This window comes from Agelaius tricolor, unplaced genomic scaffold, assembly GCF_023055355.1.
Source record: "Agelaius tricolor isolate 1412-34295 unplaced genomic scaffold, bAgeTri1.0.p SCAF_34, whole genome shotgun sequence".
NCBI lineage: Eukaryota > Metazoa > Chordata > Aves > Passeriformes > Icteridae > Agelaius > Agelaius tricolor.
Genome location: NW_027269294.1, coordinates 3,611,451 through 3,636,513, shown reverse-complemented (window position 1 = coordinate 3,636,513; position 25,063 = coordinate 3,611,451). Strand labels below are relative to the sequence as shown.

At 38.9% G+C, this 25,063-nt stretch overlaps 1 protein-coding gene across 2 annotated transcripts in view; it reads right to left on the bottom strand.

The window, feature by feature from the left end:
• USP53 (ubiquitin specific peptidase 53) overlaps positions 1–24,664 on the bottom strand; it is a 28,843-nt gene extending 4,179 nt beyond the window's left edge. The window contains exons 1-15 of one of the 2 annotated variants that reach the window (XM_071452298.1): positions 24,563–24,664; positions 16,881–17,602; positions 15,028–15,120; positions 13,026–13,160; positions 11,854–11,967; positions 11,675–11,757; positions 11,259–11,364; positions 10,692–10,838; positions 10,006–10,155; positions 9,635–9,806; positions 8,885–9,034; positions 8,115–8,258; positions 7,001–7,727; positions 5,007–5,080; positions 175–286 (exon numbers count right to left, since the gene is read on the bottom strand). In XM_071452298.1, the coding sequence (XP_071308399.1) occupies positions 175–286; positions 5,007–5,080; positions 7,001–7,727; positions 8,115–8,258; positions 8,885–9,034; positions 9,635–9,806; positions 10,006–10,155; positions 10,692–10,838; positions 11,259–11,364; positions 11,675–11,757; positions 11,854–11,967; positions 13,026–13,160; positions 15,028–15,120; positions 16,881–17,024 (2,351 nt within the window). In that variant the 5' untranslated portion in view covers positions 17,025–17,602; positions 24,563–24,664. Of the gene's footprint in view, positions 1–174; positions 287–5,006; positions 5,081–7,000; positions 7,728–8,114; positions 8,259–8,884; positions 9,035–9,634; positions 9,807–10,005; positions 10,156–10,691; positions 10,839–11,258; positions 11,365–11,674; positions 11,758–11,853; positions 11,968–13,025; positions 13,161–15,027; positions 15,121–16,880; positions 17,603–24,165; positions 24,441–24,562 lie in introns of those variants that run through there. The other variant, XM_071452299.1, reaches the window with a different exon arrangement.
• Between the last annotated feature and the right edge of the window lie 399 nt (positions 24,665–25,063).

Sequence of the window (25,063 nt, the reverse complement as noted above, 5' to 3'; positions counted from 1 at the left end):
AGCATCAAAATTAAAGACAGAGTTTAGACCCATCAATTATGCAAAATTCAAAAGGAATTGCCTGTCAAAAATATTGAGTGCTTTAACTTGGCAATGCTTAATATTGATCATTGTAACATAACAGAAATCAGTATTTCTTAAACTATTACAGAGGAATAGGCCAGTATTGGTTACCTCTTTACTGGAGGACTGGGCACCTGCAAATGTAATTCTGTTGGGAAACCAACATGAGGATGAGGTCTGTAGTTAATTTCAGAATTGATCTGGTCTTTCCTCAAATCTGGGGCTAGAAAAGAAAATATTTCACAATTAACAGATGTAAAATCCAATTCCTTCTTTGTAATTCCTCGAAGATTACAGAAACAAAGAAAATACAACAGGACAATCTCTTTCAAGATTTGGGATTAATCAAAATAACCATTTTGAAGATAATCTGCACAAAAGGTCAGATCTTAGAATCTGGAGGAAATTCTTTGCATTTTCTTGTCACCAGAAAATAGGTAATCATCACAATTTTGAAGTCCTGTAGACATATTTTCAAGATCACTTTAATATTTAATCTGGCTAAAAGCACATTTTCAAAGGAAGCTTTTCTTAAAAGGGTGTTTATTCAAACATCCAAAGTCATTTAAATGACAAAATAAGAACTAGGACTTCTAAAAAGTCATTATGTGTTACAATAATTAAACAGAATGAATATTGCAGAGATTGGGGGTGTTTGAGGTTGTTCTGTTGTTTGTGGGTTTTAACAACTCAAACCCTAGAACAGGCTGTAGGGCTGACAGAGACACTGGGCAGACAAGGAGCACTGTCACCCACGTGCCCCAAACACACAGCACTGAGTGCCTGGGCCAGCACTACTGCACTCCCACTCCTCAAGCTCCTTTCATTCCCAGGCAAAGAATCATTCCCTGAAAATACTCAAGTTCTGGACAAGGCAGCTCCTAGTGAGCAGGAAATAAAGGAAGCATTGAAGTATTCGTGTCAACACCACACAGCATAACCCACTCACTTGGCAAGTGACAAGCAGCAGTCTATTTGTTTAGAGATGGACACTCCAAATCTTCCTAATGCCATGATTAGCCCATTCATATCAGTCACCTGCTCTGAAGTCACTTAAAGGAATGGCTTCTTATTTTTATCATTATTATTAATACAATGTCTTATTTTGGCTATGTACAGACTACACTCATAACTGCTACACCTATTTCACTTGTTATTTCCCTAAGTCTAAATATTTAAAGCCATGGAACTTTAGACTCATGAACATGTGAGCCAAAACCCCAACAATTGAGCAGAACTAAAGTGAAAACTTGGGTGTTGCTCTTTGTGATACTTGTTTGAGGGTCAGTATCTGCCCTATGTTTGGGTGACCTGAGACTAAAGACATGAAATCTTTGACCAAGAACACAGGTAGTAGAGGCTAAAGCAGCACACAGCTCAAGAGACAAAGCCACCACATGGCTTTCCTCAAGTTTTGAGATGAAAAAATAAAAGTCACAATCAACAATACCGCAACCTTAGAAATAACATTTATGGGAAAATATTCTTAGTGAATGAGATCATGCAAGGCACAAGTAAGTAACCTGAGAGTTCAAAACAGCCTGTGTGCCACGGAGCTGCCTAGCAGTGAGATAACCAACACTGAGGTAGTATTTTGCACAGCAACATTGCATTCTGCTGCAGGCTGGGATGATTTTCCCTCCAAGCCCGACTCCCGCAGGAGCCGGGAGGTGGCAGCAGAGGCCAGCGAGCGGCTCCCTCGGGCACATCCAGCAGCGCCAGGTGCTCTGTGCCCGCGTCATTCCAGCCAACTTAAAAATAGATGTGTTATTTTCCCTTCTGCTGACAGGACAGCCATGCACGGTTAAAACCAGACGCCGGCTCGATTGGGAATTTTGGCTCTACGTTCTCTGCAAACCTAAATATGGGACACACAAGCCCTGCTCAGCTGGAGCCCAGCATCCTTATCAATGGGTCATTAAGAGCCGAGCAATAAACGAAAGGTAATTGTGTTCTGATATATAAACCAGTCTGCTTTTAAGATTTACAGACATCTATTTTCACAGCTGGGTAGTCAATCCAGATTTTCAAGAGATGAACATCCATTCTGCAGGTAGGACTAAGCCCACAGATAGGACCAGCAAGGTCTTGTCTAATATATCTCCATTTACACAGACCGAACATGTGCAAAAATCTACCAAGTCCAGCTTCTGTGGGGGGAAAAATCCCAAATGAAAATAAACACAAAACCCCTATGGAAACCTCCAACAAAAACTCAACTCCACATTAAATTCAGCTTCCTCTTTATGGGTTTTAACTGCATGCTTCCTGGAATTTTTTTTTAAGATTTCCTAAGTTGTCAGTGAAGAACCCAGCAACAAAGCAGAATACTTATTGTAACAAATATTTGTGGGCAAATTCCTCTCTCTTAGGCCAGACATTTTCTGTATTCAGTTCAAATAACAGGCAAACTTATTGGAAGTTTTGGAAATGTGGAATAATAGCCTCTCAGTCAAGGAAGTATGTTATATCTTGTCCAAAATGCAGTATTATTTCTGAAATACAGTGAGCAATCTTTTTAAAAAAGTAAAAAAAATCCTTTTATTCTAGAAACTTTACTTCTGGAGGAACATTCAGTTGCTTTCATAGCTATCTTTATTTTAGCATTTGAAGACACTCTAGTAAAGCCTCTATTTGTTGCTCTTTCATGGTAAGTAAACTAGCTACCAAGCTTGAATTCTTTATTCATATCTTAAAACTTGACATTAATGTACATTGACTGCACCATAAGGGTAACAACTGGATTTCCTTAAGAGCAGTTGCATGTTTTACATTATTACTATAAATGTTCAGTTTTCCTAAGCCTATGAGCTGTCTTCTTGAGTTGTGGTTGGTTTGTGGGGTTTTCTGAAGTGACACATAAGCAAAGGCAATTTGGCTTCTTCTTACACACTAACCAGATCTTCAGAATGATTCTAGATTTCAGTTTGAGTTGGCACATGCTATTGAACTGAACAATGGGAAAACCATTAAAAAACAATGGGAAAACCATCAAAATTAGTTATCTTTCTTTAACTTGCAGAACATGAGGCTGAAAATTTTGCTCTCACGCTGCTCATGTCTCAGGTTTTTCATACTCAAAAAAATTTTTCCTCCTCAGCTCACTGAGTTCAAACTTTATAAACACAAAGTGATTAATATAAATAATGGATACTACATCTGCTTACTCAATATTTACATTTTCCTGCCAAAATCTGACCACACGATTTAGGGATTGGCTTTATGGGACCTTTGTTTCAGTACTACAGTTATCCACTGCTTACTGCCCCTGTAAGGAGCAGCCACTTGCTCTCCCAACCACCATGTGATCCAGTGTTTCCATCTTTATAATGTTCTGACAATAAGTTTATTTTGGTTAAGTCAGGGACAGAATTCCACAAGTGCTGAACAGTAACCTCATTGAGCTCCAGTAAAAAACAAGGAGCTGGTAAAGCACAATTATACAAACGGTGGGCATAATTACAAGTCCAACATTATTTCCATAAGAAGTTTTCCACACAAGAAAACCACTCAGACATATTTTTTTTGGAGTTGCCATGAGAGCCTAACAAAGATTTCTTACATTCCATTCCTCTCTCAGAAAGGACTAAGCATTTGTTTTTTAAAGTCCTATTTTCTGGGAGTCTGTCTGGTATTTACCTACCAATCCATGTCTCACCCATCATATTCAGAGGGGGAACACAAGGTAATATAACTGATATATTACACAAGGTAATATACTGATAGCTGTAAATGACTGCTGTTGTCCTTGCTAAAGGTGTCCTGACACACTTTTTCACAACCCAAAAGCTGAGTCCAAATATATTCTTAACCTTACATAAATGTAAAATTATCCAATACTTCAGATCTCTTTTTGGTCCATTGATCACTTGCATTAGAAGTATTATTTTCCAAAATGGAGCTCAATACATGTAATTTTTATAAGAAGCTATTTAACCATTATCTACTGAATTAGAATAATTGAATAGGTGGGATCCTATCATCAATTTCTTTATGGTATCTTGGAGGATCACATGGAATCACTGTACTTTTTTAAAGAAAATGTAGGATGCATGTTGAAAGCTTTAAGTCTTCTTAAGTACTCTCTCCAGAGAACAATTCATTGCTTTAACACACTCATTTTTAATGCCTAAAAAGTACTTAAGTATTTTTCACTGGGTTTTTTCCCTTTTTCCTATCCAACTGTGTTGGATAAAAATGGTACAGTACAGAACTAAAGCAGAATAAATCTCATGCAAATCAGATCTTTGCATTCCATGCCACTCATTTTTGGTTGGGTTGTTTGTTTTTTTTTTTGTTGTTTCTTTGTTTTGGGTTGTCAAAACAAGCAAACATGAAATTCGTTCTCTTTCAGCACTAAAAACAAAATTAGAATAAGGAAAGAGAAGGTAGAAGTGGCATGGCAATATCCCCACCCCCACTTTAAATCCTAGGAGAAACTATACTATACATTATTTGAAAAGAAGTATGATATCTATAAAAATCAAATGTTTCCTGAGGAATTGGCCTAATATTTATTGCCCCTCTTTGTACAAGCACCCTCCCATTGTTTCAACAGCAGCAGATAATGATTTTGGCTGGCCTCAGGCTGACCTATAATATTTATATGCCAAAGCATTTATCAGCTTTATAAAACCCTAGCAGACATATTAGTATGTAAAAGGAAGTAGACTTCCTCATTACAAGTGTTTCTTCCTGATACTGCTTCATATCTAGGAGGAAAACAAATGGTGCCACAGTCCACCCAGACATTTAAAAAAAAAAGTCTTGCTTAGTATGCACCAAGAAATCTCCTGGAGAAGCTTCTGGGGAAACCACAGGGAGTGAACCAAAATACCATGTCATCTCTGTTAGGGATTTGTGGGGTTTGGGGCTGGGGGGAAGAGAAATTCTGGTATATCTACAATAGTTCTTGAAAACTTAATTTTTATATGGGTTCTTACCATGGAAGCTTCTGTTCTGCTGGGGTACTGAATGTACCACACTGTCAGCTTTTTTGGTTGGCAAGTTCTGGTCACTGTAACAGAAGCATATATGTGATTACAGCATTGAAACTGTTAAACAGACACCACTGGTCATCTAATCCAATTTATTTGTAGGTATAAATACCTTAAGTGTAACCTGTTAACCAGCATTCCATCTTGTCCATTTTCCTAATTTGATAATTTGCTATTCATTTATTCTTTGTTTTGGTAACAAATATTATTCTAAGTTTTGATTGCCACTTGGTATCTCATTCATAGGGATTTTCATTTGATTTTTTTCCCCCTCAAACTGGAATAGAACTGGAAGATCACAGCTACAAACCCAAAAGGAGAGGGAAAAAATTATCAGAGGATTTAGTAAATCTTGCTGGTTTAGATAAGCAGAAAACATGCATTACTAATCCAGGTAAGAAGCTGACAAACACTCTGCCAATTTCTACCTTCTACAAGAGTAAGGCAGGGAAGAAGATACATGGGGGCAAAAGTTCAATTTTTAAAAAAAAACACTGTTATTGAAAGGACACAAAAACAAGAAAAATACTGAAAGAAATATGAAGAATTAAAACCAGTAATATTTCCACTTTCTAAAAGGACTTTGAAGTAATTGATTTGCATTTTTGGGGGTTTATGAGACAGAGTCTGAGAGGTTAGCAGGGAACTAGTAGGTACTGCCAGCCAGTTGAAGTTACCAGTCATATAAAGCATGTCTCCAAGTCCCAGGAAGTCAGTTGTATTTGGATAAAGTATGATTCTTCTTTTCTGTGATGTTGTTGTTTAAACAACGATGTAAGCAGCTTCTTAATGAACTACACTGTTTGAAATTCATCATATTCTCTCTCACAAAATGATACATTTGGGTGCCCCATTGTCTCTTGGGCATGCTTAAAATGAGACAGCTTCAACTGTGCAAAATCACTGTTTGAGGCAACTGTCAAACACTGAAAATGCAACCATGAGTTGGAGTAGCTTTATACATAATTATGTCATTAACTAATAAAAGCCCATCAGGTTTTTGCATAATGGGATTTTGTACAATTTGGTGGGTGGGACAAAGGGGAGAATGGCAAACAGCAGGATATCAAAGGGCCTTGACCTTTCTCTTTTCCTGTGAAATAAGTTGCCATGAAAATATATGTCTGAAAGTTTGCTTGGATCTAGCAAATCAGATCTATCAAAGAGAGTTGGGCTTGGGCTCCCAACTGTGCTCTTCCATTTTATGGATGCAAATAAGATTTGAAAAAAGAATGGGTTATAGAAGTATCTGCATTCTACACACAGTTTGAGATACACAATACTGAAAACTGCATGTGGAAGGATTCCAGCTTTCTATTTCAAGCATCACATAAATTTAAGTTGGAATGGACCTCTTCAGCTCATCAAGTCCAACCAGTTTGAGTAACTTTACACTTTTCAGAAAAGATTTATTTCAGACAGGTCAATCAATTACCAAGCGTTCAATACATATCTGAGGTGATCTAGAAAACTGAATTTCTGCACTATGACTGGTAACAGCACCCAAAATTCGCCTACTGCCACTCCCATCTCCTTGTCAGGGCCTGAACCAATGTTACAGGTGTGATTAAAATGGACACTGTATTATTCCACAGCAGATGGAAAGTTACACACAGTCTAAAAATCTTGTAAGTAAAGGAGTGTAGCAATTACTACAAATGAACACACCCTGCCCCTCAGCAGGGCTTAGCAGTTCTGGCTCAGAGCCTCAGTAACTGGCTCAGTGCCTCCCAAAGAGAACCAGAGTGAAGGTAAATTGAACATTTAACTGCCCACACCCTTATTTCTAGATACACTTTAGCTTTCCACATACCTGACTTCAAGCAAGTTTCAATGCATGTTCTCCTGGATGGTTTTGGTTTTGAAGAACACACAAACGTTAGAACAGGTTATTTTTCCATAAATACAACCTATGCAAGCTCTAAGAGAACTAGCATTACCTGCAGGAAGCACTTTCCTTCACATTCTTGGCATCTGCTGTATTGATTCCTTCAATAACAGGGGAGTCTGGATTTGCGGAGCCGTTGCTGATATGGTCACTGCTTTCATACCCAGATTCTGTCCTCTGAATTTGCCAGTTATCACCATGGATTTTTCTCTCTGCAAATCCCTTGCTTTTTTCAGCATTCCCTTTTCCCTCAGAATCCAGTGAACTTCGACTTCCTGTATCCTGTTTTGTCTCATCTTCATATATAGTCATTAAACCCTTCTGCATTTGGTTCTCCTTGGGCCAGTGGTTAAAGCCCCGCTCCTTTTCATGCTTAGATTTACTGCTCAGGTTTGCTTTGTGCTTTGGGCTGTGCTGCTTCTTCTCAGTCTCACTGAAAATGCTGTCTACATTCAGTGTCTCTCTCATTGGTTTCCAACCTTTGCTCCTGCTCCTCATACTTCCTTTGTCCCTGGAGTCTTGGCTGGTGTCTGTGTCGTAGCCAGTGACGCCATCGCTCCGAGTCCTTGTCACTGGTTTGTCCCCTGCAGGAGAAGGTTCTGTTTTGTTTGATCCAAGCACATGTGCAGAAAGCTTTGCCTGCTGAGGTGCTGGGCTCTCGTGCCTGTAAGGGCCCCTTCCCTGGCTGCCGTAGATCCGCTGATCCGCGCAGTGCCTCAGTCCATTTCCGACCGGAGGAGACCCTGACTTAGCACTGGAACGCTCTTCCCCAATCAAGTCTGACAAGAACAAAAGGAAAAAAACTGCCATTACAGTTCTCATTCATGTTTGATAGAATGATTTGTGTTGGAATGGACCTCAATGTTCATCAAAGTTCCAGCTGCCTTGCTACAGGCAGGGACACCTTCCACCAGACCAGGTTGCTCAGAGCCCCATCCAACCTGGCCTTGAACACTTCCAGGGTGCAAGCAGTCATTTAACTGATATTGTTTAATATTTCTTACAGTATCTCTACAAATCCAGTATGTATTTTAGCATACTGAAAACTGGCAAAGTGTGATCTTACAGTATGGTCTCTTAAAAGGAGAAAAAAAATCTGCACAAGCAGCATTGATGCTAAAAGTTAATTAATACATTGGTTCTCTGGTTATATTCTTAAAATGTACCTCTTTGTCTCCCAGACTCTTTCCTTGGTCCTCTGTCTGCATCTTTCCGTAAAGATGTGAAGTTTTTCATGTCAGCAGCTTTCTGGGCACACTCTCTGGATAAATCCTTCAGCCTGTCCTTTTGCTCACTGTATCCCAACTTGGCTGCAAAAAATACTTCTTGTCAAACATCCTTGCTCAAAAGTAATTCATCACCAAAACACATAAACATATTTATGGACAGTAAGATCTAGGTTTTAGTGTTAGGACTACTTAAACTGACTAATTAATTGTTTGACACAGATTAAGAGTGTGGGATTTGTTTCCAACCATAAGATCAAGTCCATTTATATCCAGGACTATAAATCATGCTGATATCACAGTATTGCTGGGGAAAAGTGTACTCAAGTAGCCAGTGACCAACAGAGCCACACCTCAGCCTCAGGTCACTGATGTGCCTTTTAATCAGCAACATCACTGGAAAGCTTGATCGTTTTTGAGAAATGGAACAAGGCCTCAAGAGCCACTTCAGTTAAAGCATAACAAAGGTAATAAATATTCTGCATTTACAGCTCTCTCTGGAAAAGTTAACATTCCATGGTAGATATTCAGATATTACTTAAACATTGAGAAAATCTTTGAATAACAACTGAGTCAATGATGGAATTTTTTCCCTTAGAAATAGTTCTAGTCCCGAGGTTAGAACCCCCCTGAAATGCTATCAACTGAAATTTTTCATAATAAAACAGATCCGGTTTGGCTTTTTGGGGTTGCCAGTAGGGAATACACACCTGGGCCTCTACCACCACTTGCTTGAATATGGCTTCTAGTGAACGCTGGATTATCTGGCTGAAGTTTTTTATTACTCCTTTGATTAGTGGAATCTCCAATTCCATTCTCTTTCACGTGGTCTGATTTAGCAGCCGAATGCTTTTCAAATCCTATCAAAAACATACTTATCTTTAGAAATAAAAAGCTTCCTAATTTAAATTTCTACTATATAAAATTATAAAAAGAGAGAAAGCTTTTTCATTCTGGATTAAAAAGCCAGAAGAGAAACATCACCAAAAACCACACTACATTTCAATAGACTAGGCAATAAGGTTCTCTAATATTTTATATACTGCCATATTTATAGTGGTAGCCTGCAGTGAAACAGGGCCCTCAGTTCTTTGCTGCCTGAAGTAATCTATGTGAAGAATAACATGTCAAATCCAATTTGCTTTTTATTTAAGTTCCTTGTAATTAAATGAAATTTTTTAAAATGAAATTAAAAAAGCCAACCTGAGACAGCAGTACAAATTACAGAACCAAAAGACTGGATTCTTTTTCCCATTACCCGTTAGTCTCAATTTGTATCCCCTTATTAACAGGTCTAATACTGAGTATACACATTAATCTTTTTTCTTTTGAGACTCTTTGGATAATTATTGATAAAAGTATTTCAGAACAAAGCAGCCAATCCATTTTTTCTCCTTTATAATGCCCATTTCAGAAATACAGCTGATACTGTTATTAAAAAAACCCATATATCTAATTACCCAGGTCTTCCCCATTTCCTCCTGCTGCTTTGCATTGAGACCAGTGAATAATCTGCTTTGGTGCATCTTCTGGAGACACAGCTGTGCCATCTGGGTTAGCATAAAATAGCAGCAATGGTTGGAAGTGACACCGAATGCACCTGGACACCACATCTTTCCATTTTGTTCCAATCTAAGAAAAAAACAGGAAAACAAAACTTTATCAACAGTGCTGAACCCAAATATGGAAAGAGTAATTCATTAAGCAAGAGACACCAGCTGCCTAATTCCAAGTGTACATGAAGATACAACATTTTAGCACAATGGGTTGCATAAATGGCAACAAAAAGATAGAACTAGTACTGTAAGGGCTAAAAAGCAGATCATCTTACCTCTTTTACATTAGCATCATCAAACAGCACCCATTTGCAGCTCTTGGTGTGAAAGGCAAAGGCACAGTAATGTCGGCTCGTGTAGCAAATCATTCCCACCAGGAAGAGCTCACTGTTTTTGGCATTTTCATCTGTAACCCTATAAAACAGCTGTAAAAATGATTACATATTTTAAAACACGTGTAAAACACAGCCTCAATTTCCTGACCTCCTGCTAGCATTTCACCAAGGCAACCGTTACTTAATGTCCTGTTGTATTATACAATTTTTCCTGAGCATAAATACTGATTTTTGCACTTACTATGTCTATTTTAACTTTATTGGGTTTTTTTGTGTTTGAAGGACTAAAGTATTAATACTCTGGAATAATTCCACAAATTTCAAACGGAAAATGATATTCCTAGATTTTCAACGAGGAAGTCTCCTAGATTAATCATTGTACTTAGGAACAAAACACTTCCAACAGGACCTTTTCCTTTCACAGAAACTACATCAAGCAGCACACTATAAAGAACTGTAAAAGTAGACATAAACTTCATATATTTATATAAACTTGATGTCAAGTTAAGTCGTGCTTATAAAAAATAAATATGAATATTTCTCTTTTTTATATATTCACATATACATAAAATAAAAAGTAAAATTAAATTCTAGAAAAAGCAAAGAGTAAGTTTTAGGTCAGATACCCCTGGAAGATAAAGTTGTGTTGCCAGATTCCGCATAACCTCTTCTGTCAGGTCAGAGTGTTCTGAATCCCAGACTAAACCAATGGTGACAATCTCAGGACAATTCATAAGAACACGACGAATTTTTATTTTTTGACCACAATTACTCTAGAAAAAAGGAAACAAAACCCATGATGGAAAGGAAAACAAAAGTGTTGAAAATTGGAAGTCCAAAGGTGAGTTACTGCACAAGAATTAGTTCAAAAATACAACACTGCAATGTCTTTAATCCCAAAATTTAGTTATGGTGTTTGTTCCTAACAATTTAAGGATGACATTGTTCATCATAAAAACACTTGGATGAAGACTACAGCTTAACTTCCATATCTAATCACTACCTTAAAACAAATCTCTATAACTGGAACAATAAAACATAAGTGTAAAACCTTTGTTTGCCCTAAGTTGACTGCTCTGAAGCCGCACCACAACACATAACCCTGCTTTTAGAGGAACACTTCTAGCCTGATTGAACATTGCAAAGAGTTCTCCCTTGTATCCCAAAGTCATGGAACCTTTTTGTTTACTTACAGGACACTTTCTGTAGTCATCAGCAGTATTTGCTGCCTGCAGCAATTCCGCAAACATTTCTGGCTTGAGACGTTCGTGCCTCTCCATCATTTTTTCTACTTCATTACTGCAAAAAATAAATTACATACTTATGCGTCTCCCTTCTGAAGAGTAACAGATTAAGGCCATTAACTGTATTGTATAACTAAAAAGAAGACACACAGTAGTAAAACAGTAGCAATACACATTTTTTTTGTCAAGCCCTTTCTACATCTTGCTTTTGAAATCCAAATGCTATTTATGAACAGTATCTCAAAAGCATGTTGCAACCAAAACAATATATATTAATTTTTAACAATTAAAAGCCTGGGATGCTTTTGCATATTATTAGAAGGGTGCATATAGAAAAAAGAGTAACAAAAAAAAAACGTTCTTACCACAGGGCTGTGGTGGAAATGTAACGCACAAATTCCGTAAAAGGCAATGGATCTGATGATGCTCCACAACTGCGACACACACACTACAAAAAAAAAAAAACCAAAACCAACTACTGCTTTTATTTACTAAGGAAAGAGAAAACAAGGTATTTGTTAAACCAATCAAATGAAGGTCTGACCTGCTCATACAGGGTCATAGCAAACTTCTGGTGAGAAATACAGGATTTCGAAGTGCACATATCTGTTTCACTGTTTGGCACTAAGTGGAAATGAATCCTCTCAAGGATATTTTCCTAAAAAGAAGAAATAATATAAATGTAAGCTGAACTGATGAAGTCAGAACACATGATGAACATCACAATGTAGTACTCTAACTATGCTCCTTGGCTCCAAAATGCTGCGGCTGCAATGAGTGTGTCCCCTGAATTAGCAAGGCCATTTTTTCCTTTTGTCAAAAATATCCAAGGTAACAGAAAGAAGTGAATCTATTCAGGTAGATCAGACAGATGATTAGTTCAGGAGTCCAAATGCATTTTGAGTAGATGGAACAGTAATAAGAGGCTCTCTTTCATGACTGCAAGATCCCAAATAGCCTCTTTCAGGAGTTCTGCACTGGATTCTCCTACATATGTGAAGCAACATCTAGCAGGTAGGAATTAATTTGTGGATACTCCCAAAGAATGTGCAAAGCTGAAAGTAACTGAAGCAGCAACCATATTGCCTGCCCTTCAAATCCATATCTGAATGTTAATACTGCAGGTGTTTCATGGGGAACATTTTCACTGTCTAACACAGGAGCTCTTAGGAAGGTTTCTTTACCAGAGTTCTGTGACATCTGGAGTCACCTTCAAAGGCCACAGCAGTGGCTTGTGTTTTTCCGTCAGACACTTCACTGAAGCAGAAAGTAACTACAGCAAAATCTTCGAGTATTTGCTCACTCTTGACTAAGACAATGGAAATCTCTTCTGCAGCAGAATTCAGCAATGAGCTGGCCAGCTGTAACACACTGTATTTCAATAGCTGGTGACCCAATACTTCAAGGAACAGACAATATATTCAAATCCATAGGTGCTTCTCCTGAGAAGACAACCTTTCTCTCCACCAAAGTATTTTTAAGAGTTCATCATCAGCTACAAAGTTAAGGGAGGAAAGTATGGAACAAATGCAAGAGTACTCCATGGAGTACTCCATCCCCCTTACCTGACACTTTTACTCCATGTGTCTGTTGCCCTAAACAGGCATAAAGAAGCTCAGCAGGATTATGTTATTTAAATCCTACCCATGAGCCCAGAGCTAACAAAACCCCTAAACCCCTAATAGAATTCTACTGAACTCTCATGAAGACGCTTACAAAGCATTCTGCTGCATCATCCATGAATCCCAGCTGGAAGCGCTGCTCATCCTTGAAGCTTTCGGCGAGGGCGTGTCTCATGTTATCCGACGGGAGGGCTTTCTCTCTGCTGTGCTGGAACTGGGAAAAGATGGCCTAGGAGGAAATGCAGGGATTATTTAGCTTCATTAACCACTTGGCTAGACACTGTGCTTCTACACAAATACATCACTTCTTGCATAAACATGTGAAATGTTTATATTTACAATGCTTATAAATTTCAAAATTACTGTTTTCTCTTCAAGTTACTACATTTGTATTCTGCTGATTCCTCTACAACAAGTTATGGTACCAAACTAAACACTGAACCTGTAGAACAACAACATACAAATACAAAATTAAAAGTGACTGACTTGAGCTCCCAGAGGCATCACAAGCCCTGTTCTGTAATTATACCGTTTTTTTAATTTGGCCCCTGGAATAGCAGTTCATCCATATGTATCTCATGTCTACAGATGGTGTGTATTTCTTAGGGCATAATGTAATACCACTCATGATTCACTAAATAATGTGATATTTACTGCTTAGGAGGGGAGTAGATCTTTATTAAAATTATAAACCTCCCATAAATTAGATAGAATGCCAATAATCCTTGCTATGAAATTAGCTCAGTGCTGAACCAATGCACACAATACAAGAGAAAAGGTCAATATCTGCAGTTCTGGGACATGATAATAAATTGCACTTGGTTTTTAATTCATTTCCCAGAAGAGAGAGTTGGCTGCTACTTTTCTTTTTGGCAGGGATATCCATCCAAGTGAGCTCATCATTTAGCAAGTAAAGGAGGTTGATTCTGAAAGAACTGAAAGTTAAAAGCTATTAAATGAATTACGGATTTGCAGACATTTAAAGGTGTCTTCCCCAGACAAGAATTCTAAGTCAAACTTTACAGAGAACCAAAGAGACTAAAGACAAGGCAAGTCAGGAGAAGCCATGTAAAACATAAATAAGGATGAGCATTCTTCACATAGGCTTCCTATGGTTAAAATCTGTTGGACAGAAGGCAAAGATAAAACAGAGAAGCAAAGTTTCACTGCTAACAAAAAGTATTGTTTTAACCATGATGCATTCCAGAGTGTCTCTCAAGTATTTAATCTTCCCTCTCAAAACAAAAAGCAGGGACTACTGACAAAAATTGCAGCCATTACTATCTCCATGCAAACATTCAAAATGAAGTTTTCAACAGATTGCTTTGAAAGCATTTATCACTCCTTATTTTGGCTGCTAGGTCATTTTTTGTTATGCAACATAGCTTTTTATGTCCAGCTAAAAAAAAAAAATATACAAGCAGTACAGATAAGGATGTGTGCAGACAGGTATGCTCAGTTTAGTGGCCTGCACAGTCCAAGTCCCAGAATTTACTGGCTATGCTTTTAGTTCATAGGAGAAGCTGACAGAGAAAAATATCCTTCATTGTTAAACAGGTAAGAAGGGTTACAATAGCCTAAGAGCATAAAAAGAACCCCAACCCAACCAAAAAATCCACTTAAGACACAAACAAGTCACTGTTGATCCTCTCCAGTGTATATATTGCATGGAAATTAACATGTCCAAGATTTTGAACACTGAACAAACAGAATTACTCAACCAGTGTCTTAGAGAGCCAAGAAAGCAAAACCAGAAGTGTACAGAGCAGCTGGGGACAGACCATTCCAAGTGAATTAACTACTCTTCTTTGAGGTGAGTACATAGGGCATAGAGTTAAATATCACAAATACATTGTTAAAAAAAGAACTTATGCCGTTCTAACCAACTCCAGAATCCTGCAAAATTTCTTCTTTAAATACAAGAAAATATTTCTCTAACAAACATTTGTTAAAAATGTCCTTAAAACTAAATTCTTCTTTACAAAAATAATGACTCAGTCACCAGGGATAGGTATGATACAGACACACATTTCCAAAAAAGAAGTTAAATTGGTTTTTGCTCATTGTGAAATATGATTTTTCCAGAATTTATCTACCTTTAAAGCACAAAATATGCAAGCATCTCCTTGACACACGTGTCCAGTTAAACCTCTTAAACTTCGTCGAAATATGTCAAGTTGCCACAATACCTAGAAAAATAAAGAGAAAATCAGTAACTGATCAGAAAATGAGTTCTGAAGGTTCTTTGCTTACACAACATACAGTAGATTTTAATTCTTTTTTATTTGACATAACATACAACTTAAGTATCAACATTGCTGCAGGAAATGTGCATTATTTTTTTTCCATTATTTGCTAACTTATGGAGATGGAAATGAAAGTTTTACATTCAGCACTTGAAATTTAGATCTGTCTTTTAAACTTTTTAACACAATGTATTTTGGAGAAAAAGCTGAAGTACTCACAAGGAAACAAGCAGCAATGTAAACCCTGTACAGGGACTGCAGCTGTTTTCTTAAAGCTCTACATAAGAGTTAAGTCCTATATGATATTCTTACAGTCTCTTATCAAAATGATTGGTGAAATACATTTGTTTTTCCACAGATCAAAATAATCCTGCTGCTTACACAGGTACGTTTCTACCTCTTATTTGGGTAAATACCCCACAAAAACGTAGTAACAGCTTGGCTACACCCACTGCTTTCATTATCTCATGTCTTGGGTACACACGAGGTAAAGCAGTTGAGAAAGTTGTCCATAAATAAATAAAAATAAAACCCCTAAAAATGAGTTGTCAAGAGGCACAGTAAGACAACAGCTGCAAATTCAGTGGGGAAAAGATATCCTATCTATAAATATAAAAGCTAAAATGAAATAGGATGTGTTGGAAACCCCAAATCCAAAGCTCAGTTCTGAAAGTGGAGCAGAGATTAAAAGAAAAGAAAAGAAAGGAACACATTCTTCCTTGTAAAAAGGCAGTCACCAACCATCTGCCCCTGCTGGATAAACAGCACTGGGTTGTGAAGTTGTAGGATTGTCTGAAAGTAGAACTAAAAATTACTTAAGGCTTCATTTTAGGGCACCTAAGTGAAAATAGCAGAACTGCAGGAGAATATAGGTCATGCTGCTCCCATTGGATGCAAAACAGCAAACCCTCTACTAAAATCACAGTACAATTTAATTTGAAATACATGCAGATACTATACACACCACATAGCTATACCTCTCATATCTCCAAGTTTTAAATCCATGCCAATTTTAAGCCTTCCAATTTTTAGGAAGACTTTAGGAAGTCCATGTCTATTATGTCTCTGCCAGTTTGAGAAATCATTCTGTACAATTTAAAAACATTCAGATCCAAAATCTGAGCATTACAAGAAGTACCTTAGAAAGTAGAATTCTTAGAAGAATTCTTCTTAGAAGAACTCCAAGTCATATTTCTTGGGTACCAAGTGTATCTCCTACTCTTATTCCACAAATCTTTCCTAGGATTAGAATCAAAGCCCTCACTATATATGCATATTCTGATATATCCCAGCATCACAGGGTTGCTCATGTGCTAATTCTGAGAAAATGAGATTTTAATAAAAATAGTGTCCTAGTCAATACAAGTAGTAATTGTTGCCCCACATAAAAAAGTGTCATAAAAATTTTGGAAGTTATTTTGCTATGCTTGACAGAAACATTATTTTTAAAATCCAAGAAGAAAGTTTTAAAGTTCTAACTCCTACATTTTCAAATACAAAAGGAAAGTTTTTCAGATATTCTTGATGCATGCAAATAAAATTTTGTGCAAAATAAAATATTAAAACTCTCAACTCTTTACATATAAATGCTGAATAAAATTACCTTCATAACAGTGTCTTATTCCTACAATCGCCATTTTTATTTCCCACACACTCAGGAAAGTCTACTCAAAACATGTTTAATAGATAAAGTTTTTTCTTACCTGAACAGCACTATTAAGAAAGCAGCTGTTTTGTCCAGGTTCATTTAATAAGCCTTTTGTAGGGGCCAGGGACAGGATACTTCCAGGCTGATAAACTTTTCCAAGGTTACCCCCAGGTTTTCTTAGGAATTTCACCCATGCCATTATTTTTTAGAGTTTATAATCACAATGTTCACACTAAAAGATTTAAGGATATGATGGGTGCAAGGCAAAGAAGGTGGTTCTACAATAATTTTTCTAAAGTCATGGCATTCCATTCAACTCTGTGCAGTAGTAACCATTCATGGGCTTAAGTCCATTTTCCATGAGCAGCTGTGAGCCATCCCTCAGGAGCAGTCTCCCAGTAAAAATACAGCTGGACAATGTTTTTAGCCTTCAGTCTTAAAAAAATAAATAAATAAAGGTGTCCAGTTAAGGTCAAAACATGTTAAAAGTCGTTAGAATACAAGTTCTTATTAAGCAAGTTGCACAGTAAATGACTTCTTCCAGGGATATCAATAAAGTATTACTATAAATCATTAGCTGTATTATATTGAAAGTTTCTATGTGTGTGTGTGTGTGTGTATATATATATATATATCACAGGACTGGAAAGTTCTTGTCAGGTGTTATACTCCTGTTCTCTCATTTTGTTCCATCTTCTTTTTACTTCTAACTGTAACCCATGAAATATATTCCAGTTTAGAAGATGTCATGCTTATTGCATTCTCTTTCCAGTGAACCTGAAATAAGAAAAAAAACCAGAAATTATTGAAAAAAAAGTAAAATCCAAAATGTTAAAGAGCTTCTAAATCAAAAAAAGATCACGGCTAAAACAACCTCTAAATCTAAAGGCAAGATGAAATAGCCAGGAAAGAGCAGAAGAAAACATCCTCACCTAATAATTGTTTTTAAGGCATAAAAGTTATTTTATCTATCAATCTATTATCTTCTAATTTCTTACACATCTCCAAAGATCAAAATAAAATTGCTGTAAAGATTCTCCTAATAACCAGCAACAGCTTATAAAAAGACCATATAATATATATTTATAATATATATATAATAAATATTATATATAACTATATATAATATATATTATATAAATATATTAATATATAAAATAATATATAATATATTTATAATATATATAAAATATATATATTTATATATATATATAATATATATATATAATATATATATAATATATATAATATATAATTGATGAGTTATTCAATCTTTGAAACTCCAAGTCTAATAAAAACATTACCAAGAAGAAAGTCATTTTATTCAACACTCCAAAAGCTAAGCTGGTTTTTATTTCGATTTTATGGATGGATTGTCAGCTAGTACTCAGCTTTCAGAAGTTTCTTCTGCCTACTAAACACTACATAAATGTGTCATTAACCTGGCTGCATTCTCAAAGCAACCAGAAAAACAGTGCTAACAGTAAGGCAAGAACATTCTGGTCACTGCCCCAATTCCAAGATTTTCCAGTTCCAACAATAAGGGTTGTTTCTCCAGCTCTTGAAGGAGCGTGCTGAAGGTTAAATGAGTCCACTTCCAGAACATGCCCACAACCGCTTGTAAAGCCCAAGCCGTGATCCTCTCACAACAATGGATTATTCTGTCTGTTTGGCATTACTACACCACCCACACAAACATTTGGAGGAACAGAACAGAATAAATTTAAATAAACCAACACAACTGGGGTTGCATGCGTGGAAAAGAAAGAAGAAGAAAAAAAAAGGGTGAAATTTGGGCCTCACATTTCAACAGAGATATTCACCTCAGATTTTACAAGCATGTGAGATACTAAAGACACATCAGTATGCTTCAAAACCTGCAGCTTCTCACTACAGTTTTTTCCACTGTGTAAGCTTACCAAGATTAATGAGGAGTACTAAAAAACAAAAATTAATTGTGTAGTTGGAATACTGTATAACTGGAAGAGAACTTAGCTCAGAACAAGCAACACCACATTCACAAAAAACTGCTCTACAGCTCTCTAATACTATACAGCTGGGATATGTGGCTTTCAAAAATACCCACAGGAAGTCTTGCACCCCTAAAACCATTCCCCTTTATTCAAGACAAACATTGGTACTTGCTTGTATTTTAAAATAAAATCAATAACTGGAACCTAACCAAAAGTCTCTTTTGCGCCACGAATAATCAGATGAGTTCTGTTTGTTTACTGATGTTACTGTATCTCACCCGTAAGTAATTTGATTTAATAATACTGGAGATAGGAAGTGTGATTTATAGCAGCGCTGAGCAAGGAATCTGAAATGTAGCTGGAAACTGACCTTGACAGAACATCATGTAACAATTTTGTTTTCTTTATGTTCACTTCAGTTAACCCAGGAAGAGAATAGGAAAAGAAAATGTAGCTGGAAATGTCTACCAGCTTCAGATCTTATTAGAAATATAAAAATCTGTTTTGGAAACGAGCTCATCCAGAACAATTTAGGATAATGACAAGGAGCATTCATTTACTAAGAACTTACAGGAAGTAATTTTCTCTTGCATTTCAAGGATGCCCTACAACCAACACTCCATGCACCAAGCATTTAGCTGTTGAACTGGCTGTCAGGAAAAGCTATCAAGATTCAGTGCAAGAATTTAACAAAAAAGTGTTTCTGGATTAGCTCTGTGTTACTGTCCCATTGCATTAAAATGCTTCCTGCTGAATTTCATATCCACAAAGCTGTGAATACAAATAATTCCATCAATCACACAATCTTAATCTAATCAATTGCAGAACACCTTAATTGCAGTTTTCGTATGTAGAAGTTCCACTGCATCAAATACTAAGGTTCACGGCTTCTCATTCATTACTAAGAGAGGCGCTGTAGATGAGCCTTCAAAGAGTGCCAGGAGCAATGGGATTAATTTGTCATCACTGCCTCTCCATAAGGTGAGAAAGCTATAGTAGCATCTTGGTTTGAAATTTATATTGGACAAATATCTCAGTTTTGATTTGGAAAAAAAAAAAAACAAACAAAACAAACAAACAAAAAAAAACACCAACAAAAAACCCAACAATAATAAAAAACAAACAAAAAACCCCAAACAAACAAAAACCAAACAAAAACAACACCCCAATAAGAATATGATTGCACTGCTGACAAGCCTGTCCCCATCACAGATGGCTCTGTAAGCCAGAGAAGTGATTCTGCTGATCAGTTTTGGTTGCTTCACCTCCCATGAGTTTGGGTTAACTTTCAGGTGACTGGGACTTGGACCAGACTCCCATAACCTAAATTCAATAGTCAATAGCACTATAATTAGGACCTGAAGGCTTCTTCCTTGTCTGTGGTGAGCCAGTGCTGCTAAGGGCACTGTAGCACTCATTAACCACTGGGGTTTACCAGATCTTGTTAAGTTCTTGTCTTGCCAAAGGTGTGAGTGACAGAGTGTAGACCATCAGTCAGCTGTGGCTGCCCCATCCCTGGCAGTGTTCAAGGGCAAGTTGGATGGTGCTCTGAACAACCTGGTCTAGTGCCAAGTGCCCCTGCCCATGGCAGAGGGTTTGGAACACAATGATCTTTAAGGTCCCTTCTACTCACACATTCTGTGATTGAACCATACTGAGTCTACAGTAAGTGCAGTATTTCAGGAAAAGATTTATTTCACACAGCATCACTGACATGCTGCAGAAGATTTTTAGCAGCTAAGAACTAAAGGAATACTTTTACCCTTCAGACTACAGGAATTGATTGTGGACAACTGTTCTCAACCAAAGATACTAAACAAGGCCTATAAGTTCTCAAACCAATGTCTATTTACCAGCCTAACTCCTTGTACCTTGCCCAATTTCAGTCACAGGTGATTTCATCAAGCACCTTGCTACCCTTAGCTGTGCAGCCTTACAGGACAAAAGACATGCCTGTCAAAAATTTCTGGCACTTGCCTTTACAGCTTCCAGAACAACAAATCCACTTGTCAGCAGAAATGCACGTTATCACCTGCTTGGTTGGTACACCCCAGCACGTAGCTGTGCCTGGCACAGACTCTTTAGTTTAAGAAGCAGTGTGACTAAAGAAGCTTAGAAATCAGTGCAGCTGATATTTTGCCTAAACAATCACTTTCTACAAGCCCATTTGGGTTTAAGCACCCCTGATATCCATCAAGATAAAACTGATGGGATAAAGAGTTGGCTCTGTGAACACTGGAACTACCAATGCCTGGGCTCCTGATAATTTTCTGCCTCATGGCTGAGTTCTTGCAGTTTTCTCCCTAGCTGGGGCATAAGCCAACTCTGCTCCTCACATCATCTTACAAGGTCTCTCTCTTCCAGCCAGCTGCCTCTTTTCATGCACTTTCTAAGTACATAATCATCTTTGAGGCTTCTATCCCTTCTGTCAAATTGAGTGGAAACCTGCCAACAAGTTCAAAAGTTGTTGACTGCTTCTATCCCTGAAATTTGGCTAAAGAATAGTTCTTTACATCTTCTCAGCTCCACTTTGGAACTATTCTCAGTGTGTTGCACAAATTACTAATGGCAAACCTTTCTCATGCCCAGTGCTGGGGTTGCTTTTAAGCCACACAGCATTTTGCTTCTGCTTGCAGTTCAGGTCTCCGTGCTGAGCCTGGCAACCCCACCCAACACACTGACAACTCTGGGAAATCAATTCCTAAACTGATGTAACTTAGGAATTTAGACACAAGACAACAAAAATTGTGAAGGAAGAGTGATGAAATATATTATGAGGGAATAAAGCTATGATAGGAAACCACTAACATTCTCTGCAATGAGCCAATATTATTAGGACTGGGGTTATTTTCTCCTCCTTAACAGAATGAAATTCATCAAAATTTCAACCACTTGCCACTGAAAGAATTTGAGTGCTTTCCTCAGTTCAAAAGGTTGTCGTTTAAAATTGACAAATATTGTTAACTGAACAAAAATCTGATTTGTATTGTCGCAGTGCTGGAGGTTGCAATGATTTTTCCCTGCATTTGAAGAAAGAAACAAACAGTGAAGCTGCTTTAAAAACGCAGAAAAAGACCAAAAATTGAAAGAAATAATCTTTTACACCCACCTCAATGAGGCTGAATCATAATTTTTTTGTCCCCTGCACAGATCCTGTCCCCTTCTACCTTTAGTCCCCATGTTAAATATATTTGCCAACAAATCTCATGCACCATAAGATACATGTAAACGTTTTTAGTAGCCACCAGTCTTCCTCCTTGAAAGTTGTCACAGAAATACATTTATAGGAATTCTCACTATTTTGAACATCGGAGAGGGAGAAAAGCTCCATTAACAGCACGAACTTGCAACACACATGAGAAGAAACAAGAGCAACACTACAAGAAAAGGCCAATACCAGTATTTTACCACTGGCTGGTACTGGTCTGACACATTCTTTCTCAACAAGAAAGACACATTCTGATTCAACAAGCCCCCAAGACACCAAAGGAGCATTTGATGGTATCTCCTCTAGAAATTCTTCCAAACAATCCCTGTAGATTTCCAACCCAGACTTTTTCTTTTTTCAGGATCTCTATTGTCTCTTCTGGAGCCCTTGCCTATTAAGCTGTCCCTCCTATGCCAAACCACTGCTCCTGCACGTCACACGTCTCTGTTCCCTTCCAGGATGGAGAACCAGGAGTGTAGATGCTATCCCAGAAAGCTTTTGTACAAGTGCACAATTTTTGCTTTAAGCTGTTCCAATAAAAACTTTCCTGTTTGCATCAAAACCAAAACAACAGGTTCACAGCTCAGCCTCCCTCATCTGTCACAAGGGGAAACTGACTTTAGAAATAGCTGCAATGGGAACTCTGAGTAAAGATCTTGGAGAACACAAATTCCCAGCCCATGACATGGGCCAGCATTTACAGTGAATCATCACACAGACACCACGGAGAAGATTTTTGTTTCTCTGCCTTCCTACTGCTTTACATTTGATTATTCAAAGGCTACAATGTACCCTTTCCTGAGCCTCAGAAAGATAGAATGTATCTCTACAGTGATACCCACACTTGCCTTTTTGTCTCAGATTAATTGCTTTTCAGTTGTTTGATCTGTGCGGATGTTTGATCCTTAACAGAAGCGCAAAACACCAAGTTCTGCTCTGCCTCAAAAAAGCCTTCTGATTTCTTACATCACCAGGGAAAAAATGCAAAACTGAGTTACAAGGAATGGTAATGTCAGCATCATCTTCAAACCCACACATATTTTATAGGTTTGTCAAAAAAAGAGTTTGAATCACTACACCTCATATATTTCTTCATTAACATATCCTGTACAAACCTTCCTATGAACACTTCACTCAGTCTGCACAGCTAAAATCCTGATCCAGCCTCAACCCAACATCCTTTAACCTGGCCCCAACAAACTCCTACTTGATTCTGCTCCAACCATGAAGCTTGTGAAGAACTCTGTTGAATGGGTTTTGCTCCCACCACTACATCCCTCAGTAACTAAACTGTTTTACTCTATCAAGAGGCAAGGAATAAGCAAGGACAGTGCCAATACCCTGACACCTTCTGGGTCACACATGCAAATAATTTTGTCAGTGGCACATCATGCATACTGTATGGCCAAAACAGATTCTGCACCATCAAGGCTTGATATGAAAGTCAAGTGCATATTTTTCCTGTTTTTAATGTCAACATCCCACTGGTCAAGAATAATAACTTGTTACACAAGTAATTTGATACTTCAAAAAAATAACCAGTAAGTACTTTTTACTTTGCAACAATTTGTTAGGGGAATAAAGGATTATTTATGCTTTGACAGGGCTAATTTACAGTCAGATTATAACACGAGGTCTCGCTATTTTGACACCAAAAAACACCCTTTCATTCTATAAGAGCAGGTAACCATAAAATGAGTGAAGGGATTTTCCATTGCCTTGGGGTGGAAGGCCACATGAATCAGGCACAATATTGTTTGCACGAATGAGTTGTTGTTCTTAAAATAATCCTAGTAGCTTCAAAGTTAAGAAAGCTTAAATGGTTCAGGTGTTGGGGGGTTTTGGTAGGGGGTTGCAGGAGCAAAATAAAGCATTAAGTAGAGATATGTAAAACTCCTACTTATTCTGAGAAGGGAAAAATGTAGGTTGAAAGAACAAGTCATGGTTCCTCCGAAAAGCTGATTTTAAAATATTTGCATTGAAAATCAAAGTAAGGGATATAGGTAAACTTAGACCCGATCCTAAGCATGTGATTTGCATATATTCGCATACATCTACCCACATGCCTCCGAAACTCCATCTGTACGAGAACACACAGCGAGCAACTCTGCCACCAAAACGCTGCAAACCGATTAAATTTCCAACAGCTCCAGCACCACCTGTACTGGCATTTCCTGTTCCAGGCAGACAGCCTCTGGAAGCACTCCTGGAGAGCTCGCTGCTGGGCATGCGACGCCCGCGTTGAACATTAACCGCGCTCCGCGCCCGCACCGCCGCTCGGCTCGGGGGTCCCGCTCCAGCTCCGCGGCCCCGGCTCCGCTTACACAACGGCGGGGGCAGCGCCGGCCGCGGCCCCGGAGCTGCCGCTGACCCCCACCCACGCAGCCCCGGCAGGGATTTAACCCCAGCCGGGAGGAGGAGGCTGTCCCGTCCCCCGACACTCCGCCGGGACCGCGGCCACAACCGTGCCCGCTGCCCGACCCAAGCCGACCCCTGCCCGCTGCAATTTACCCCCCGTCCCACGCCCGCCTCAGTGCCCGCGGACCCCCGGCTCACCGGCGGCTCCTCACGCAGCTCCTCTCCCGCCCCCTCCCGGCGGCGACTCCGGGCGCGGCCCCGCCCTCGCGGCAACTTTTACTTCCCCCGCTTCCCGCTCCTCCTTCGCGCTCCCCTCCCCAGCCCGGCGCCGCCGCGCCTGCGCACTGTGGCGGCAGCCAGGACGCTCTCCCGGAGCGGTGTCCCGGATATTCCCGAGCCAGGGCAGGGAGGGAAGGAGCGGGGAGAGGCGATTGGAGGCCTTGGCCGCGCCCTCCGCCGGCGCGCGTGCGCGGTGCGCGCGCGGGAAGGTGCGCGGGGCCGGGGGGCGCCTGAGGGGCGGCGATGGCGCCTGAGGCGATGGGGCGGGAGCGGGGCTCGGGTCCCCGCGTCTCGCCGAAGGTGCAGGGGGGATACGCAGCCAGGTAAGGGGCTGATCACAGCCCCGCTGCTCCCTCCCCGCCCGGTCTCGGTTCGAGGGCACAGGCGCCCTCGGTTGACAGGGCGCAGCGGGTGCCCCTC